A 19,220-nucleotide genomic window follows, 5' to 3' on the forward strand; every position below is an offset into this window, starting at 1 on the left:
AGAACATGCAAACTCCACACACAGGCCAAGATTGAACCTGGGTCCCTTGCGCTGTGATACAGCAGTGCTAACCCATTCCAGGGTCACTGGCAATTTTCCACAACATCATGGGAAGTATTCACCTTTGGACTATTTGCTTACAGGGGGTAATCACGAGCAAGTTGCTGGATACATATGATGTGGAAGGATAAGTGCAAGTCTAAGCATGGGTCATAAATAATTTTCATCTATATAAATACCTTATCTTAGGATGTCTCTACACTATCAATACTATTACCAGGCCACACAGTTTTTATTAACAAGCTAAAGATCGCAGCTCTATTTTTAAAGTATTTGCTGGATATCTTTTATTCAATAGCAGTTAAATAGCAGGTCTACAGGACAAGAATACTTGCGCATTAATATATGTGATATGCATCCTGTGCATAAAGCGACTTGAAATACAAAAGCCAAACCAATTGTAGATTCCTGATCAAATACCGAAAATCATTTTCAATTTAACCAGGACTTTAAAGTCTCACTTCATGCATGTGGAATAAAAACAAACCTGGTACACAATGATGAGAAAACATTAATTATTGCTATAGATTTATTAGTAGAGAAAGTGTGTTATTTTCTGAGCACAAAACAATTTACAGAAAACAAAAAGGTAACAAGCAGCATAAAACATTGCGAGAGGCAGTTCAAGTGGAAATATAAAACTGCGTCCAACCTGTGTGCTGTAACATCATACTGCATAACACTCAATGAACATCTCAACACAAACCTGAAAAACATCTGAACCATCAACTGTTAAACAGCTTTGATTCTCAAGAAAAAGCTCAATAGGGCAAGTTCTTATTTTTGAATTGAATTTTAATTATATGCAAAGAGACACTGTTCCAATAGGTGCATTTATGCAACTAATTTGAGACCATTAAATGATTTACAATTGCACAAGACCATTTGAGGCTCATAGTTGTAATTCAGTCCACCTCCAAATTAGATCCAATTGACAATAATAAATATCCTGCATTTAATTTTAGAAAATGTCCAGCATATCCCTTTTCAGAACCAAATACTTCAAATGCACACAATTATGGGTTACTTTTCTCATCTGCCCCCCTCCTCAAAATTACCTTTCATTTATTAAAGGTTAACCTCCCCACTCCTTTCTGTAAATAGTAACTCATTACAGTTATAGCACCTATAGTTTTGTCTGGAGAAGTCTAGTGGAACTGAGGAGTACTTAGTTTTGGTATTAAGGACACTTCACAGTAGGAACTCAAACTGCCCTTTTTTTTTGCTAAAATCATCTGATGCAGATTTTGAGAAGTAAAAGTGCTGCACAAATAAGAGTTTACATAATCATGGTAATGTCACAAAAGATTGCCAACTCAATGGTAGTTTGGTATCACTTAATGCATTAATCTAACCATTAATGCGGAAGTTTACATGGATTTCTGGTTTTATGTCACAGACCAAGCAAAGAAGATTATTCAAGACATTTTCCTTGTGCTGTTCATAGCTTGCTCCAATTTTCTTAATTTTCTCCTGGGTGTCTTTGTCCACTTCACTTGCTGAATTACCATGTGACCCAAGTGCCTGAAAAGAAACATAAAAATGTCAAGTATAAATAGGACCTATACTGAACCCTTTTCTCAGATTGCAAAACACATTCATGTAACAACATCATTCATTAAATATTAATCAGTAGTTTCCTTCAAGCAAAACTCAAAATTCATGGAAAAAAGCTGCTCAAATCTCTGAATAATGTTTAATAAGTCTTGTAACTGTACCATATATTGATCACAATCAACAAACAGAACTTGGTGATGCAAATGGCATGCATTGGAGAACCACATCATGCCTGGTTAAAGACTAGCCTTTAAATGTGTCACAGTGAGTCTTCCCTCTGGCAAATTCAATTGACCTTCTGTTCCCACTTCATTTTAAAATCCAAGTCAATTGGAAATAATTTACTGTTATTTACATGCAGCTGCTACAGCAACAAGGCAAAGGCAGAGGTATAGTAATCCCAAAGTTGCCAAGTAAAATTCAACACACTGCTCATTATCTTCACAAGAATGGTATCTCACTATCTACTTCACAACTGAAATGCACTGAACCATGAAGTTAGTGTACGGCATAGCAGATAGGGACTAAACCCACCATATTAAGTTAATACTTGTCTGTTTGAATCCAAGTACCATCTTAACAGAGTGATGCTGGCAAGTGCGCTTCAGTGGGAATTGCAAATAGGATCAGAGTGTGATCATCTTTTAAAGCTTTCTGAAGAGAACATCACCTTTTCTGTTCCTCACTTGTCTAAGAAACAAAAATTGTCAGATTCATTAGCAAAAAATAACTACAAGCCTTAAGTGTCATTTCTTAAGGTTTGAATTGTTGTTGGAGATTTCAAGCAAGTAAATTTAAGTTAAAAACTTTTTCCCACATTTCCTTTCAGTACCATTTCTCAACTTAATCTTCACTCTCCCTCTTTCTGTTTGACATATAATTCACCCACTTCAATTTAGAATTCCTTCTCAGTTACTGTGCTATTAATTTGACAATTCTCCAATCTGACTGGTTAAGAAGATACATAGTTGTCTGCAGCAACTCATTCAAGAGATCAGTCCCCATAGTTGAGACTCAATGGTGGGGAACATAAAAAGTGATGTTCTCTTCAGGAAGCTTTATAGCCAATCCACAGCCAACTCTATTCCCACTGAAGTGCACTTGCCAGCAATAGGGATTATTGGATCAAACTCAGGACTGAGACTGCAGCTGAACATTTCCTTGCTAACTGAGTGTCTCTCATCTCTGCCCTACCTGAGATCAAATAACTAACTCAAAAAGCTTTTGAGAATCAACCCAACTGATGGAGTTAGTTGACATAAAAATATGCAGAAACCCTTCCAATTAAGATGCATTACAATGTTGAGAAAATGCAAATGAGCTTTTATGTAAGCATTTAACTGATAATACTGAGTTTTACTCATTCACTTAATCTACAGCAAATTGATTTCAATGTCAACAAATGAGAGGTAATCCACTTAGGACCTTAGAAAAATAAGAGCACCCTTTATATGGTGAAATGCAAGAAAGGGCGAGGAAATAAGAGACTTAGGGGACCAAGTACAAGATGTCATGAACATATACACAATCAAAAAGGCTCATAGAACATGGGCTTTTATATCTAATGGACTAAAATACAAAGGGGTTGAAGTTTATGTTGCAGCAAGTTAGCTTACTGCAATCTTTGTGGCTTATACTGGAACATATATATGCTTTTACTACATACAGAATTTTCCTTGTCTTTAAAGTTCTTTTCTCTCTGTAGATGATATTGCTCAATCTCAGTCTGAGCTGTACAAAGTCCTGGTTAAATCATACCCAGAGTATGGAGTAGTTCTGGACGTCTCTTGGGACAGGTATATTAGCCTGGGAAAGGAACACAGCAGATTTACCAGAATAGTACCTGGACTCTAAGGGTTAAATTACAAGGAGATACATACAAAGCAGAGTTGACACTCATGGAATTTAATGGGTTGACTTGGCCAAAGTTTTCAAAATATTAAGGGGAATAGATAGGGAAGAGAGAAAATATTTCTACTAATTGGGGAGTATATGGTTCAGGGCTCATAACCTTAAACATTACAGCCACAGAATGGGTGGACGCATTTCCACGAATGGTAATGTTTGATAACTATTTGTTTTAAAATTGGAGACAGACTTTTTCAACTGAAGATATTTACAGGAAAACGGGCAAATGTGGACAAATGGAGATAGGTTGCAGATTAACCATGATTTCTACATGACAACACTATAGAAGTACTTAATTGGCTGCAAAGCTTCTTGCGATAACCAGAGGCCACAAAAGCTGCCATAGAGAAATATGTCTGGGTTTCTGTCCAATTTTCTGCAGCATCTTTTGGGAAATGCTTCACTTCCAAGCTTCGCATTTTAACACCGGACCATATATTTCTATGCGTCATTCTGTGAACAAAGTCAAGCAACTGAATGAAATGCAATGACGAAACGACAAACTGGTTTTTGGATGTTCATTTATATCTGCCACTGCATCACTGTGCTATACAAATCGAAATCAACAAAACTAGCCCTGCCAATCATTAAACAACTGCCCTTGTCTAATACTTATATTGTGCAGGTTGGACCTCACATGCAGTTTCACACCAAGGCAGCTGATATTAACTCCCATTTCCACAAAAAGGTCAGAGTTAAAAGTAATCATTAACTGAAGCTCAACAGTTTGCTTTCTCAAGAAATGTCAATGAGGCACTCAACCAGCAAGCTTTCAATTTCATAAACTACCATTATAATTTACAAGATCACTATAAACAAGCCCAGAAAAGGAGAATATGGAGACATTTGCAAAAGTGAATAAAATAGGTAATTTGAATGTTTGGTGTTCATGGGTTTATGGATTTCAGCCTAACTTGTTGCAATCTTTGTGCTTATACTGGAACATACATATGCTTTTACTACATACAGAATTTTCCTTGTCTTTAAAGTCCTTTTCTCTCTGTAGGCGATATTGCTCAATCTCAGCCTGAGCTTCCTCTTTTGCTTGCTTCAATCTGCGATTTTTTCCTGCAATTGAATAAAATTTAATAGAGACCATTGAAATAGAAAAAATAAACAAAAATAATTAGGGGAACATTTAAAAACAGAAGTTTTAGGTAGATTGGGCCACAATCTTGAATGTGAACTACAACAGGTTTGGGGCTATTGGTCCATTAGATTTAGATGAAATGTAATGCCACAGTGAATTCAGATAAACAGCCATTTCACAAAACATTGCAACAGTTAGCAATTTACCAAACTCGCTCAACGCAGAATGATTACTAGCATCACAAATGACCCCGGATCCCAAAAGAAAACACTAGAACTAAAGATTAGGATAAGCAATTCATGCCAACAATACTCTTGGCTCGAGTATTTGCTACTGTCATACATCTTCACAGAAGAATAACTTCCTCATGTAAATAAAGGAGAAGCAACTTGCCATTAAAACATTCTGTAAATATTCTGATTTTCTTATATAGAGATCAGCTTGAAATACTGTAGTTTCACAAGTCTATAAAAGCGGGGGTAACCAAGAATCTAAGGGTGACTCTCCTTAGAGAGCTAGTTACAGTAGCTGTGGGGATCTTTTGGCGATCAAGTTAAGAAGGAGGAAATTACAATCGTTTTAGCCCTTTATAGACACACTCCCACATTCTTGGAGAGATGCTGGAAAGACAGAACTTGACCATTACACAATCTGCACAAAGTGACTCAGTAAGCTCCAGAAACACACTGCTTTGTGAAACAAATATAAGCTAATGCAGAAGTAAAAAGCAAGTTCTGTTAAGAATGGTGTGGGAAGTGAGAAAAATTATAACAGTATATAATTTCTGTCCAGTTCAGTCAAGTTTGTAAAATACATCTATAACACATCGATCACAAATCAATTTCCAGTATAAGTTACAGTCCAAATCACGGCTCAAAACCTCCTGCTGCAAGTACAGTTGATTGTGGGCAAGAACATTATCAGCATCATGAGGAAGTACTGGACCACTTCAGTTCATCTGACATGACATGAAGTCCAGGAAATGAGAAGTGACGTTACATTGATCACTATTTAAAGTTTATTTAAGTAGGCTTACATTAACACCACAATGCAGTTACTGTGAAAATCCCCTTGTTGCACACTCCAGCATCTGTTCAGGAAAATGGAGGAGAATTTAACATGGCCAATGCACCTAACCAGCACATCTTTTGGACTGTGGGAGGAAACTGGAGCACCCAGAGGAAACCCACACAGGCATGGGGTGTCTTTCAGGTCAGTCTTTTGGGTCAAACAAGTAAACTAACTTAAATTACGTTCGGACAAAGAAAAAGGGGGCAGCTCCCCAAAAGGAGGGGGAACGGCCCAAACAGAAACAAAAAGTACAAAGGAAACTTAAGACACGTCAAATCAAAATGTGATTGTCGGGGTCTATAAGGCACCTCAGCCCCTGCGGTGCCCAACAGGCACGGAAGGCCTCGACTGTGAGAACACGCATACTCCACACAGACAGCAACCCGAGCCGGGAATTGAACCCCAGCGGCTGGAGCTGTGAGGCAACAGTGCTAACCACTGCGCCACCGTGTCACCCCATAACTCTGAAGTAGAAAAGGGACACTTACAGGGGATATCAGAGAGCAAGTAGCAACCACGGAAGGTGCACAATCAATTAATACAAAACATTTACACTGAAATACATTTGAATCAAATAATTTGAACATAAAACATCCAGGCTAGGAATTCATAGACAACATTGAGACCAGTGGGGAGAATAGAAGTATGAGGCTGGGGAGGGAAGCAAAGTATTGACCACATTGATGAATTGACCATAGTGTCAGGGGGATTAGCAGGGTAAGTATGTGGGATTACAGGAATAGGGTCTGTGTGGGATTGTGGTTGGTGCAGACTCGGCGGCCTCCTTCTGCACTGCAGGGATCCAGGGTGAGGTATCTAAATGGATACATGGATACAAGCGCATGATTGTAGAGAGCTGTTTTTCAAACTGGAGGCCTGTGACCAGCAGTGTGCCTCAGGGATCATTTATATTAATGATCTGGATGAGAATATAGGGGACATGGTCAGTAAGTTTGCTGATGACACTAAGACTGTTGGCAGGATGGACAGTGAGGAAGGTTATCTCAATTGCAGCAGGATCTTGATCAGTTGGGCCAGTGGGCTGAAGAATGGCAGATGGGAGTTTAATTTAGACAAATGCGAGGTGACGCATTTTTGTAGACTGAACCAGGGCAGAACTTACTCAGCTAATGGTAGGGTGTTGGGGAGAGTTACAGAACAATGAGATCCAGGGGTACATGTTCATAGCTCCTTGAAAGTGGAATCACAGGTGCTCAGAGTGGTGAAGAAGGCAGTCGGCATGCTTGGTTTCATCGGTCAGAACACTGAATACAGGAGTTGCGACATCTTGTTAAAGTTGTACAAGACATTGATAAGGCCACACTTGGAATACTGTGTGCAGTTCTGGTCATCCTATTATAGAAAGGATATTATTAAACTAGAAAGCGTGCAGAAAAGATTTATTAGGATGCTACCGGGACTTGTTGGATTGAGTTATAAGAGACTGAATAGACTACACTTTTTTCTCTGGAGCGTAGGTGGTTGAGGGGTGACCTTATGGAGGTCTATAAAATAATGAAGGGCACAGATCAGCTAGGTAGTCAATATCTTTTCCCAGAGATAGGGGAGTCTAAAACTAGAGGGCATAGATTTAAGGTGAGAGGGGAGAGATATAAAAGTGTCCAGAGGGACAATTATTTCACACAGAGGGTGGTGAGTGTCTGGAAAAAACTGCCAGACATAGTAGTGCATGCACATGCAATTTTATCTTTTAAGAAACATTTAGATAGTTATGAGTACAATGATTATAGAGGGATAGTGGCCAAATGCAGACAACTAGGATTGGTTTAGGGGTTTTTAAAAAAGAGGTGGCATGGAGAAGTTGGACCAAAGGGCCTGTTTTCATGCTGTAAACTTCTGCCTCTAGGGATTATGATTCTATTCGATTAGAGTGGTGGGTGTGCATTATCGGGGAGAAGGTATGAGTAGGGTGGGAACAATGAAAGTGGGGGATGTGGGAATGGGAGTTGTGAAGGTGGGTTTAGGGAAGAGAATACGAGATCTTACGAAGGGGATATTATGGAGGTGGGGAACAGGAAAAGTTTGTGCAGCTCTGGCTCCATTCACTAAGGTGGGGGGATTATTTATTTGGGAGGTAATTTGTTTTTTGGTACGAGGGAGGTTAGGGAAACTTTGCGGAGCAGCAGCTCCATTCGCTCAGGCTCTGGGTAGCCCCACATTTCCGGGGCCCAGTGAGGCCTCACCGGGTGCCCACAGCAACAACCCTGCCGGGCGCCGCTCCCCAGTACCCCCCCGCCCCGCAGGCCTCTGTGCTGATGTGGGCTGTTAGGAAGTTAGGTTCCGCGGGCGGGCGGTCCGGCACTCACGCTTGCGAGCCTCGGCCACTTTCTCTGCCGCCCGTTTCTCGGCCTGCAACAGCTGCTGGATCCCCTGAGACTGACTCGCCATCGCCTGCCACTCCGCTCGAGCGCCGCCGCCGACTGCGCCCACGTGACCCCACCCTCACGTGACCCGGCCGACCATGCGCCACGTGATCCGTGCCTTACGTCGTACGCACCACTACGTAATCCGCGCCTCGCGTCATTGGCGGCACCACGTGACTCGCCGCAATCAGCTTCACCACGCCCTTCTCCAAACCCGGAAGTAAGAGGCGAGCAGTCAGCTTGTAGCAGCAACAGCAATCGCCTGGGCAACTGGGGAGCATATATCCGATAGAAACCCTATAGTATAGCAAGACACCATTTGGCCCATCGAGTCTGCACCAACCACAATCCCACCCAGGCCCTACCATCATATATTTACCTGCTAATCCTTTTAACCCATGCATCTCAGGGCACCAACGAACAATTTTAGCATAGCCAACCAACCTAACTTGCAAATTTAGGACTGTGGGAGGAAACCGGAGCACCCAGAGGGAACCCATGCAGACACAGGGAGACTGTGCAAATTTTACACAGACAGTCGCCTGAGGCCAGAACCGAACCCAAGACTCTGGTGCTGTGAGGCAGCAGTGCTGACCATCATATTGCCTTTTTTTAGATTGATAACCATAAAATCATTGTCGATTGTCAGAAAAACCCATCTGGTTCACTAATATCCTTCAGGGCAGGAAGTCTGCTGTCCTTACCTGGTCTGCTGTACATGTGACTCCACAGCAATGTGGTTTACTCTCAATTGCCCTCCAAGGGCAACTAGGGATGGACAATAAATGTGACCAGCTAGCAACGCCCATGTCCCATGAAGAAATAAAAACAAAATCCACCGTGGCGAGACTGGCACTTAAATAAAACTGGATTTTTTTTTGATGGGCCCATTGGGGCCACTCAGCAAAAATGCTCTATGTTCTTTTCTCATGAAGCATGCTTACAAATGCATCCACATAATTGTGAGAATTATCAACAAACAAAAAAAGTTATCAGTTGATAAAACCATTCTTTTTCAAACATACTGCCCATACTTTATAAATGTTTATTTATTTATTAGTGTCAGATCAATTTATTAGGCTTTCATTAATACTGCAATGAAGTTACTGTGAAAATCCCCTAGTTGCTGGGTACACTGAGGGAGAATTTAGCATAACCAATGCACCTAACCAGTCTTTGGAAGGAAATCAGAGCACCCGGAAGAAACCAACGCAGACATGAGGAGAATGTGCAGACTCTGCACAGACAATGATCCAAGCTGGGAATCGAACCCAGTCCCTGGTGCTGCAAGGAAGCAGTGCAAATCACTGTGCCATCATGCTGCCCTTAATTGCAACTCAAAATTATTATCTATGAATTATAACTGAAGGTTCATCGGTTTCAGACAATAAATTGGCGTGGAGCCACAAAGCCCCCTGCGAATTACCCAGGGATTTTAACTTGTTCTCTGGCACCTCCGCAATCATTGGTATAATTTGAGAACGTGAAGGCATTGGTGAGGGTACAGAGGTGATTCACAAGAAAGATTCCAGGGATAGAAAACCGCAGACATGAGGATAGACTGAAGAGGCTGGGTCCGTTTTCCTTGCAGAAAAGAAGGCTGAGAGGAGATGTAATAGAGGTTAAGGACAGGGTAAATATTGAGAAACTGTCTCCTTTTACAAGTACATCAAGAACTAAAGAACAAAGATTCAAAATAATGGGCAAAAGGAGTGAAAATGCTATGAGAAAACATTTTTCACACAGAGGATAATTGGAGTCTGGAATGAAGTACCTGAGAGGGCAGTGGACGTAGGTTTGATCAAGGTATTCCGAAGAATCTGAAAAGAAGAATTTGTAAGGTTTGATTCCAGCCTTGGGTGACTGTGTGGAATTTGCAAAGCGATGTGCATTAGGTGAATTGATTGTGCTAAATTGACCCTTAGTGTTCAAAGATGTGTAGGTTAGGTGGATTAGCCATAATAAATGCACAGGGTTACTTGGATAGGGCAGGGAGGTGGGCCTGGGTAAGATGTTCTTTTGGAGAGTTGGTGCAGATTCAATGGGCCGAATAGCCTTCTGCATGGTAGGGAGTCTATGGCTCATGGATTCTACGGTTTCAGGGGTAAGGCAGGGAAATGGCTAGGTAGAATTCTGTTCAGAGACCTAGTGCAGACTGAATGGGCTGAATGGCCTCTTTCTGCACTGTAAAGATTCTGTGATAACATGCTATTCGCTTTGCTGCTTCCGCTGCCCTATCTGGTTTCCCAGGGCTGTAGATGGGGGCTTCCCCTCGAGGCTATGTAAAGCTGCTAAAGCTAACACAAAGACTCAAAATACATGTAGTGATGTTGAAGACGAGACTTTATTTAACCAAGCAATCAAATAGGAGACTCTTATGAGGAAGCCCTGCACTCAAGGTAAAGAATGTGGGCAGCCAGATATCAGTCTGAAGAACAATGCCCCTGTGAAGGCAATTATACATTCTCAAAACCATATTGCCTACCTTTCGGGTGGGCATTACCCAGTAAACATTAACACAAATCACCAATAATCATCCTGTCATTAACTCCAGCCAGTAACAATGCACATCATGACCTAATGGGACTTTATTTGTTAGTAATTTACGGACGTTACCTCTCTTCTGTTGCCCAGCAACATGGGATGCTGAAGGGTGAAATGATTCCCACTGAATTGAAGCCATATGACTCTTGTCCAACCTTGAGAAATTCTTCATGTCTGTTTGCCACCTGCATTATCTCTCGAAGTTGTATGACCCTATTCACAAGGCTAGCATTGGTAGCCATCTTGTTCCCGACCACTGCTGATAGCATTACTGCTTTCAGCAAATCTATTGTTCCTTCCCTCTCCCTGGATTTTGTCACTGACTGAAGTTTCACAAAATGTAACCAAAAGCAAAACACAACCATCTTGTAAATTCAAAATACATGTTTTAAATGAGAAATAATTATGCAGAGCTATCTTCTATGGCAACAATCCTAGCTGGCTTACATTCCCATAATCCAAGATCATTCATTCTAAAATTAGTGTCGTGTTGTATTCCTAAATCTATGGTTATGTGTTTATTAGCCTAATTCTACCCTTCACCCCGACCCCACATCAAGGACTAAATATTTTTCAGTTAACAGAATTAAAATCTGTTCTCAGGCTTATCCTCCACACATACTGCACCGGTAAACATTTTTCCAGAAAATTTTGGACATGTTTAATGGATTCAACCTGTGCTGGGATTTAGGATAACCCAGTATCTGTTCTTTTCAGCTTATCTCTGTCCTAGTTCTTGTTATTTCTTTAAATTAATTTTATCACACAAAATTATAACTCTTTGAGACAGAGATAGGTAGGTTCTTGATTAATAAGGGGATCAGGGGTTATGGGGAAAAGGCAGGAGAGTGGGGATGAGAGAAATATCAGCCGTGATTGAATGGTGGAGCAGACTAGATGGGCCGAGTGGCCTAATTCTGCTCCTATGTCTTATGGGCTTATAAACGCTAGACAACTTTTAAAGCGAAAGAGATGTATGAATACATTCCCCTTGAATTGCGACAAAATCTATCGCATAAAAACCAATTCTGTGGTCATGTTACTTTGTGACTAATCTAGTTGTACCACGTTCTATTCCATTTGCTGTGATTACATTGCAGTATGGTTTGACAATCCCTGAATAACTGCATGTGTATCAACTTCCCCATGCAGCTGTTACATGTTTGAATTTATCACTCTGTCATAGCAACAAATTTTAAATGATTTAATGAGCCGTTGGTAAGATAAACTAAGAAATACCAGTGAGTAAGATCCTTGAGAGGTTTTTGTGACTATAAGCCATTGTTATCAAGGGAAACAAAACCTTGATACAAGGCAACTCTATGTAGCCACCAAAGACTTGGGTTACTCGCTCTTGTCTGAGTATTCTCCGACAATTGTAATCTGCATATTTTCACAAAGTGTATATTCTGTCAATGGGAGGCGATTTGATCAATGAAGAATTTGTAGTTACATTAAGCTTTATCATTTCAAAACCTTTCAAAGCACTTTCACACAACTAATTTTCTTTAGACTGCTACTAAGCCCTTTATTGGTAAGGTTGATCTTTATAGCTGTAGGTTACAAGGCGGTAGATTTAAAACTAAGATGAGGAGGAACTACTTCTCGCAGAGGGTAGAGAATTTATGGAACTTGCTGCCTCATAGGGCGGCAGAGTCTGATTCATTGACTGATTTCAGCAGGGAGATGGACATATTTCTAATAAACAAAAGGGAAAGAAGGATATGGTGAACAGGCGGGGAGGTGGATTTGAGACCAGGGAGAGATCAGCCATGATCTGATTGAAAGGCAGAGCAGACTCGAAGGACTGAATTTGCCTACTTTTGCTCCTAATTCCCATGTTCCTATGCTTTAGCTTTGTTGAGATGCAAAGTGATTAATATACTCACCTTGTCATATTTGTTGGTTAAACAAATTTTTTGAATTTAAAATATTCTGCTCTCAGTGCATTGTATGATCTGAGTGATAGTGGATAAATTAGGGCAGTTGATTGAAAGCATGGTCACATATGGGGAAAGCAGAAGCGTGGCTAAAAGGTTTGGAGAGAGGTTCCTGGGGTAGGATTTCGATGGTTGAAAGCTCTGCTACTAAGTAACGAATGTCAAAAGGAGGGAACGGCTAGTATATCAGAGTCAGGAGAATGTAGAGGGTGGATACGGGTGCTAATGTTGAGTGAGATGAAGCCATGAAGGATCCTGTAAATAAGGATTGGGATGATGGATTTGATACGTAAATACATAGTTGCACAGGCGGGGTTGGTCCAGGCTGTTGTTGATGAGTTTGAGTTTGTCTAAGCAAGAAGTCATAAAGGTGGGATGAGTAAAATGTCGAATTTGGCATAAATTACACTTCAACAATGTTACAAAAACAAGACTTTATAAGACAGCTAAGTTTTAAGTTGTCCCCTTTAAGGTGAAATAATAATGTCCTGAACAGGGGAAAGCTGATCATACTAAACACTGCATGGAGGCAGCTCACTATGATCTGTAACCAAAACCAATAGAAAATTGAGTGATTCACACCATGACACAAAAATGGGGGCAACGGGTTTTCTGGATACAGAGACACATAGGAACAGAGATATGGAGACAGAAACAGTAACTGCTTCAAAGAGCAGAGTAAAATACTATTTTTTGTGTTGTCCATCAGGCAGGATGCTGGTGAGAACTGGTTCTCTGTTCAAAGAGAACAGAGAAGGTACAAGGAGATGCAAGAATGAGTCTGTTTAAAAATGCATTTTATGGGATGCAGGTGCTGCTGGCTGGACCTGCATTTATTACCTGTCCCTAACTGCTCTTCATTTCAGAGGGCATTTTGAGAGTCAACCACATTGCTGTGAATCTGGAGTCACACATAGGCCAGACCAAGTAAGGAAGGCAGATTTCCTTTTATAAAGGGAATCAATGAACCAGTTGGATTTTTGCGACAATTGACAATGGTTTCATGGTCATGAGACTTTTAATTCGCCATGTGCCATGGTGGGATTTGAACCTGGGTCCCCTGCTCTTGATCACTAGATTACTGGTCAGTGACAATACCACTGTGCCACTGTCTCCGGCTGATGTCGTTTCAGGGATCTCAGAAGACCGAGTGGAATGACTTTCAAATGATACTGAAAGACTTGCCTTGATGTGGACAGAGAGAAGGGACTCTGCTGAAAAGCAGGGAGAAGTATTGGACTTGACCTTCAAGGTTACATTGCTAGGGACCTAAAACCCCAACGTATATTATGAAGTTATCCTAGACCCCAACTTTAACATTTGATTCTGGCATAAGAGTGAACAAAAGGTGTTTCGCTCCAGATATGATGCACTTGACCCACAAGAAAGCTTCTATCAAAACAAATTTAATTTAAGGACACAAAATATAAAAAAGAGTATTACTTCTAACAATTAAAATACTTAAACATGACAAAGTATAATTCTTAACAGCTAGGTATCTCTGTTGTTCCAATTTATCAGTATCGCCCATAGACATATACCACTTCTTTGGAACCCATTAGCTCCAAAAGCAGGTATGTTTATGTGATCATTAGATTTCCAGCATTTTAACACCTCTGGACAGAGATCCAGACAGCGGTTTCCAGAGAAGGATATATCCTCAAATAGCAGAACTTCAGAGAACTAAACCTAGTCTCTGGCAGCTCCCAGTCTCTACACTTCTGAGACAGAAATGATACCTCTCTCTGCAGTTTCCAAAAACAGCAACTAAGCTTGAATTCACTGTGTAAGCCTAGCTCCACCCACGCATATGACTGTACTTCTCAATCAACCTAATCAAGTCCTATTCTGCAAATCCCAAGGAGAAAACCTTAAAAACAACAGAACAACATTAATCCAGATTAAAACAAATATCCTGGCAATCTTGAACAATTGTGCTGCTGCAGTAACAAGACAAGACTGCTGAGTATAGACACTGGTAATAAAAAAAACTGCTAATACATACACTGTGTAAGAAACATGAGAAATACAATTCTTAAAGGCACATTATTATCACAGCATGTCTGTTGGCAATGTGAACTGAAGTAAAAATGTGTTATCAAATATTTTGGCTGTTTTAGTTAGTTAGTGGGGAAGTACCTTTTCCTTAGTATTAATTGTCTGTTTAATAATGTTCAGCCTTTATTGACTTAGTTCATCTGTCATTTTCATTAGGATGGCACGGGTGGCCCAGTGGGTTAGCACTGCTGTGTCACAGCACCAGGGACCTGGGTTCAATTCTGACCTCAGGTGACTATCTGTGTGGAGTTTGTACATTCTCCCCTTGTCTGCATAGGTTTCCTCAGGGTGCTCGGATTTCCTCCCACAGTCCAAAGGCCATTAGGTGGATTGGCCATGCTAAATTACCCCTTAGCGTCAGGGGGATTAGCTGGGTAAATACATTGGGTTGCAGTGATAGGGCGTGGGTGGGATTGTTGTCGGTGCAGGCTCAATGGACTGAATGGCCTCCTTCTGCATTGTAGGGATTTTATGGATTCTAAAATACTTAAAACATGAAGTCTTGCCCTGCAATTCTTTTCCTCAGAGGGTGGGAACATCATCTCTCTTTGTAAAAATTGTTTCCGGGAGCATCAGTGAAGGAGGGAAAGTGATATATTGTGGCTGTGGAAGCGTGTTACCTCAGTGATGTGTGCAGTATTCATACAATTCAAATTTAATATAACTCAGCTACCATTGATTTTATTAGCAGTCGGGCTTCACAATGATCGTGGTTTACTATTTATTCATAGGTCAAAGATACTCTTTTCAAATTTCTATATAATTATACATTCTTATGGTTTATGTATCTCCCTCTACTCCTCACCACTTTGAAGTGAACTATAACTCCCTGATCATTTGTTCTAGCTACTGAAGCAAAGCTTTGTACTAGCTCCAGCCAGACTCCTGCAATGATAAGGTGATCTGATAGAGCATTACTTTGTCAGAACCAATATCCATCATCATTTTCACAATATCTATAAAATATACCACATCCTAACTAAAAAACTTAGAATTCTTGTTACCCAGCGTTTCACTCATGGGTTTAATTATATTTGAATAAAAAAAGCAAGAAAACAGCAAGAAAAGCTCCTTAACCTGCAAATCCTGGTGAGCACTGCTGCCTCACTGTACCAGGGACCCAGGTTTCCTTCCAGTCTCGGGTCATTGCCTGTGTGTAGTTTTGCACATTCTCTCCGTGTCTGTGTGGGTTTCATCCGGGTGCTCTGGTTTCTTTCCACAGATGTGTGGGTCAGCTTGATTGGCCATGCTAAATTTCCCTTCAGTGTCACGGGGACTGACAGGGTAAGTGCATGAGGTTATGGGAATAGGGTGGAATTGTGGTCAGTACAGATTTGATGGGCCAATTGGCCTCCTTCTGTTCTCAAGGAGAAAGCAAGTGCTGGGCCACAGATATCATAGTAGAAGGCTCCTTGATCTGAAAGAGGAATGAGATGTGGACATGAGCAGCACAGTGGCACAGTGGGGGTTAGCATGGCCTCACAGCTCCAAAAACTCAGGTTCGATTTTGGTCTAGGGTCACTCTGTAGATTTTTCATGTTCTCCCTGTGTCTGCGTGTGTTTCCTCTGGCTTCCTCCCACAGTCCAAAGACGTGCAGGTTAGGAGGATTGGCCATGCTAAAATGCCCCTTAGTGTCCCAAGATGTGTAGGTTAAATGGATTAGCCAAGGGAAATGTGTGGGGTTACATGGATCGGTCAGGGCAGAAGGTCTGGGTAAGATACCCTGTCAGAAAGTCAATGCAGACTCGAGGGGTTGAATGGCCTCTTCTGCACTGTAGGGGTTCTATGATTCTTTTACTAGGTTAGTGAGAACAATACAAACTGCTGTAGGAGAGAAGGACAGGAGAACATAGTGGGCTCCTCTCCCACTATAGATTTTGGATGTTCCTCTTCCTGTGGACCTTCTCCATCGGGTTTTTCAATGCAGTGTTGGTCTGCGGAAAGTGGCCTCAACCAGAGCAGCCTTACTGAATGGTGGAGGAGGCTCGAGGGACCAAGTGGACTAACCCTGCCATATGACTGTATACTTGAGAGCCCATGTGCTCTCTCACACAAACCCAGAGCCATCCTGAACCAGCTGCTGTGTGCTAGTCAGCCCACTCCACATGAGATGTGGACATGAGCAGCACGGTGGCACAGTAGTTAGCACAGCCTCACAGCTCCAAAAACCCAGGTTCGATTCCGGCCTAGGGTCATTGTGTAGATTTTTCATGTTCTCCCTGTGTCTGCGTGTGTTTTCTCTGGCTTCCTCCCACAGTCCAGGTTAGGTGGTTTGGCCATGCTAAAATGCTCCTTCAGTCAAAGTGGGCGTTTGGAGCCTACACAAACTGAGGACTAAACTTGCACTTTCTGCTTAAGCACCTTCAAACAATGATGACTAACACTGAAACCTAAACTCAGTCTTCCAAACAGAGCTGTCTTATTAGGCAGCATCTATTCAGCTTCTACAATCACAGAAACATGGAGTGCAGATTCTGTCCACCGAATCTGCACAGACAAGCAAGAAATACCCTGTGGGGGGAATTTCCTGTCCCGCCCACCACAAGAATCGTAGCGGGTGGGGAGGGGCTGGGGGTGGCGGGGTGCAAACCGTGCAAAAGTCCGTTGACCGCTGGCAAGATTTTCTGGTTTTGGGGCAAACATGGACGGAAAATCCTGCCCGTAACCTCTCACCCAATCCCACTTACCAGCACTGGCCCATAACCTTGAATGTTATGCCGTGCCAAGTGCTCATCCAGGTACTTTATAAAGAATGTGAGACAACCTGCCTCCACTATCCTCCCAGGCAGTGCATCATCAACCTCTGCGTAAAAAGCTTTCTCCTCTCGTCCCCCGCTGAACCCCCACCTCTCACCTTGGATCTATGTCCCTTCATGGCTGGCCCTTCAACTAAAGGGAACAGCTGCTTCCTATCCTCATAATTTTGTACCCCTCAATCAGGTCGCCCCTTGGAGTCTTCTCGGCTCCAATGGAAACAATCCAAACCTACCCAACCTCTCTTCATAAATTAAATGTTCCATCCCCGGCAGCATCCTGGTGAATGTCCTCTGCACCCCCTCCTGTTTTCACCCTTTCACCAAAACAAAGCTGATGGACTTAAGAATGAACACAAAGCAGTCTGAACGGGTTCTGTCATGGGTAAAACGTAGACATTAGATCAGGACAAAACAGTTACCATCAGAATAATCCCAAATTCAAAATAATCCACATTTCAATGCGTAAAGTTAAAGGTAGTTAAGAAATAAAAACACCGTTATTTTTATAATTTGCATCAGGGCAAAGTTTAGTTTTGAGCACATTAATTAATAAACGTACATTCACACAGTATTAAGAGATTGTCATCAAAGGTTTCAAGTCATCAGCATTGGAATGTGCTTTGAGAGCAGGAACAGAGAAGGGTCACAGCAGCGTGAGACTATCTAACGCTGCCTCACGTATACGTTACATTCTGAAACCACTTGAAGATACACTGAGCACACTGAATTCATGTCTCCCTGTGAAGATCAATTCTGACCGGCAGCTAATTTCATATGCAGACCGTGATAACTTGTCTTAGAACTTTGGGATGGCACAATGGTTGGCACTGCTGCCTCACAGTGCCAGGGACCTGGGTTTAATTTTGTCTGCGTGGAGTTTGTACATTCTGCCCGTGTCAGCGTGGGTTTCCTTTGGGTGCTCCGGTTTCCTCCCGTACTCCAAAGATGTGCGGGTTAGGTTGATTGGCCATGATAAATTGCCGCTTAGGGTGGAATTTTATTGGCACGTCCGCCCGAGGTTTGCACAATCCCATCTGAAGCCAAAGGAGAATGCCGTTCTCCGAGCCTCACCTGGAATCAGGGTGGGTGTGCTGGTAAAATTCCCGAAATAGTGTCAGGGTGGATTAGCAGGGTAAATACGAGGGGTTATGGGGACAGGGCCTGGGTGGGATTGTTGTTGGTGTGGACTCGATGGGCCGAATGGCCTCCTTCTGCTCTGTAGGGATTCTTTGGGTGGGATTTTCTGGCTGTGCTCACTCCAAGACTGGAAATTCCTGCCCAAGGTCAACGGACCTGTGCATTGTCCACCAAATCTTCTCTCCTGCCCGCTACAATTCACATGGCAGGCGGGTCAGGAAAATTCCGCCCTATTATTCTATGAACTTTGAAAGTATAACAATGTGCAGTTAATGATGGCAAATCAGCTTGGCTAGAGATCTAATGAGGCCAGCTTTATACATGTGTTAGACCGCAGTCTTCCTACTGCAATAATAGTCTTGCTTTTCTCTCTAAGTTAATGGTGTGAGAACTGTGCGATTTGCTCACAAATTCTCAATCCCACAAAGCAATAGTGAATCCGGCCAGGAGGTGGCAGGATTTCACAGCTAAGGAATGCCATATGAACAAAAACTGAGGCCAGAATTTTCCATTTAAAGCTTGGGCACAGGGCTGGAAGCGAATAAAATCGCGCAAGAAGACATCGGGCGGGCATCCTGATGCCCTGTGTTGCCTGGACGCTGGTGGCAGAGTTTTAACATTGATATTTATTCATCACGTGTCAGGAGCTCCCTGAGACATCTCCACAGTGGCTGTTCCCCTGAGGGAGCACTCGGGGAACACCAGCCTGCACAC

The 19,220-nt window shown here is 42.0% G+C and overlaps 1 protein-coding gene across 1 annotated transcript; it reads right to left on the reverse strand.

Moving 5' to 3' along the window:
• Positions 1 to 575: 575 nt before the first annotated feature.
• atp6v1g1 (ATPase H+ transporting V1 subunit G1) lies at positions 576 to 8,150 on the reverse strand. Its single transcript, XM_080212058.1, has 3 exons — positions 8,014 to 8,150; positions 4,493 to 4,593; positions 576 to 1,584 (listed from the first exon to the last, which is right to left on the reverse strand). The coding sequence occupies exons 1-3, from the start codon at positions 8,093 to 8,095 to the stop codon at positions 1,411 to 1,413; spliced, it is 357 nt and encodes a 118-aa protein (XP_080068184.1). The 5' UTR covers positions 8,096 to 8,150; the 3' UTR covers positions 576 to 1,410.
• Positions 8,151 to 19,220: the final 11,070 nt, after the last annotated feature.

Source organism: Carcharhinus amblyrhynchos, chromosome 25 (assembly GCF_965287045.1).
Source record: "Carcharhinus amblyrhynchos chromosome 25, sCarAmb.v2.hapA, whole genome shotgun sequence".
NCBI classification, from domain to species: Eukaryota; Metazoa; Chordata; class Chondrichthyes; order Carcharhiniformes; family Carcharhinidae; genus Carcharhinus; species Carcharhinus amblyrhynchos.

Excerpts from the sequence above, each read along its gene's own strand:
- atp6v1g1 (XM_080212058.1), bottom strand. The coding sequence starts at position 8,095 with ATGGCGAGTCAGTCTCAGGGGATCCAGCAGCTGTTGCAGGCCGAGAAA. Across the intron at positions 4,594-8,013 it reads AGTGGCCGAGGCTCGCAAGC|GAAAAAATCGCAGATTGAAG; the intron begins GTGAGTGCCGGA and ends ATTCAATTGCAG. Across the intron at positions 1,585-4,492 it reads TTAAAGACAAGGAAAATTCT|GCACTTGGGTCACATGGTAA; the intron begins GTATGTAGTAAA and ends GTTTCTTTTCAG.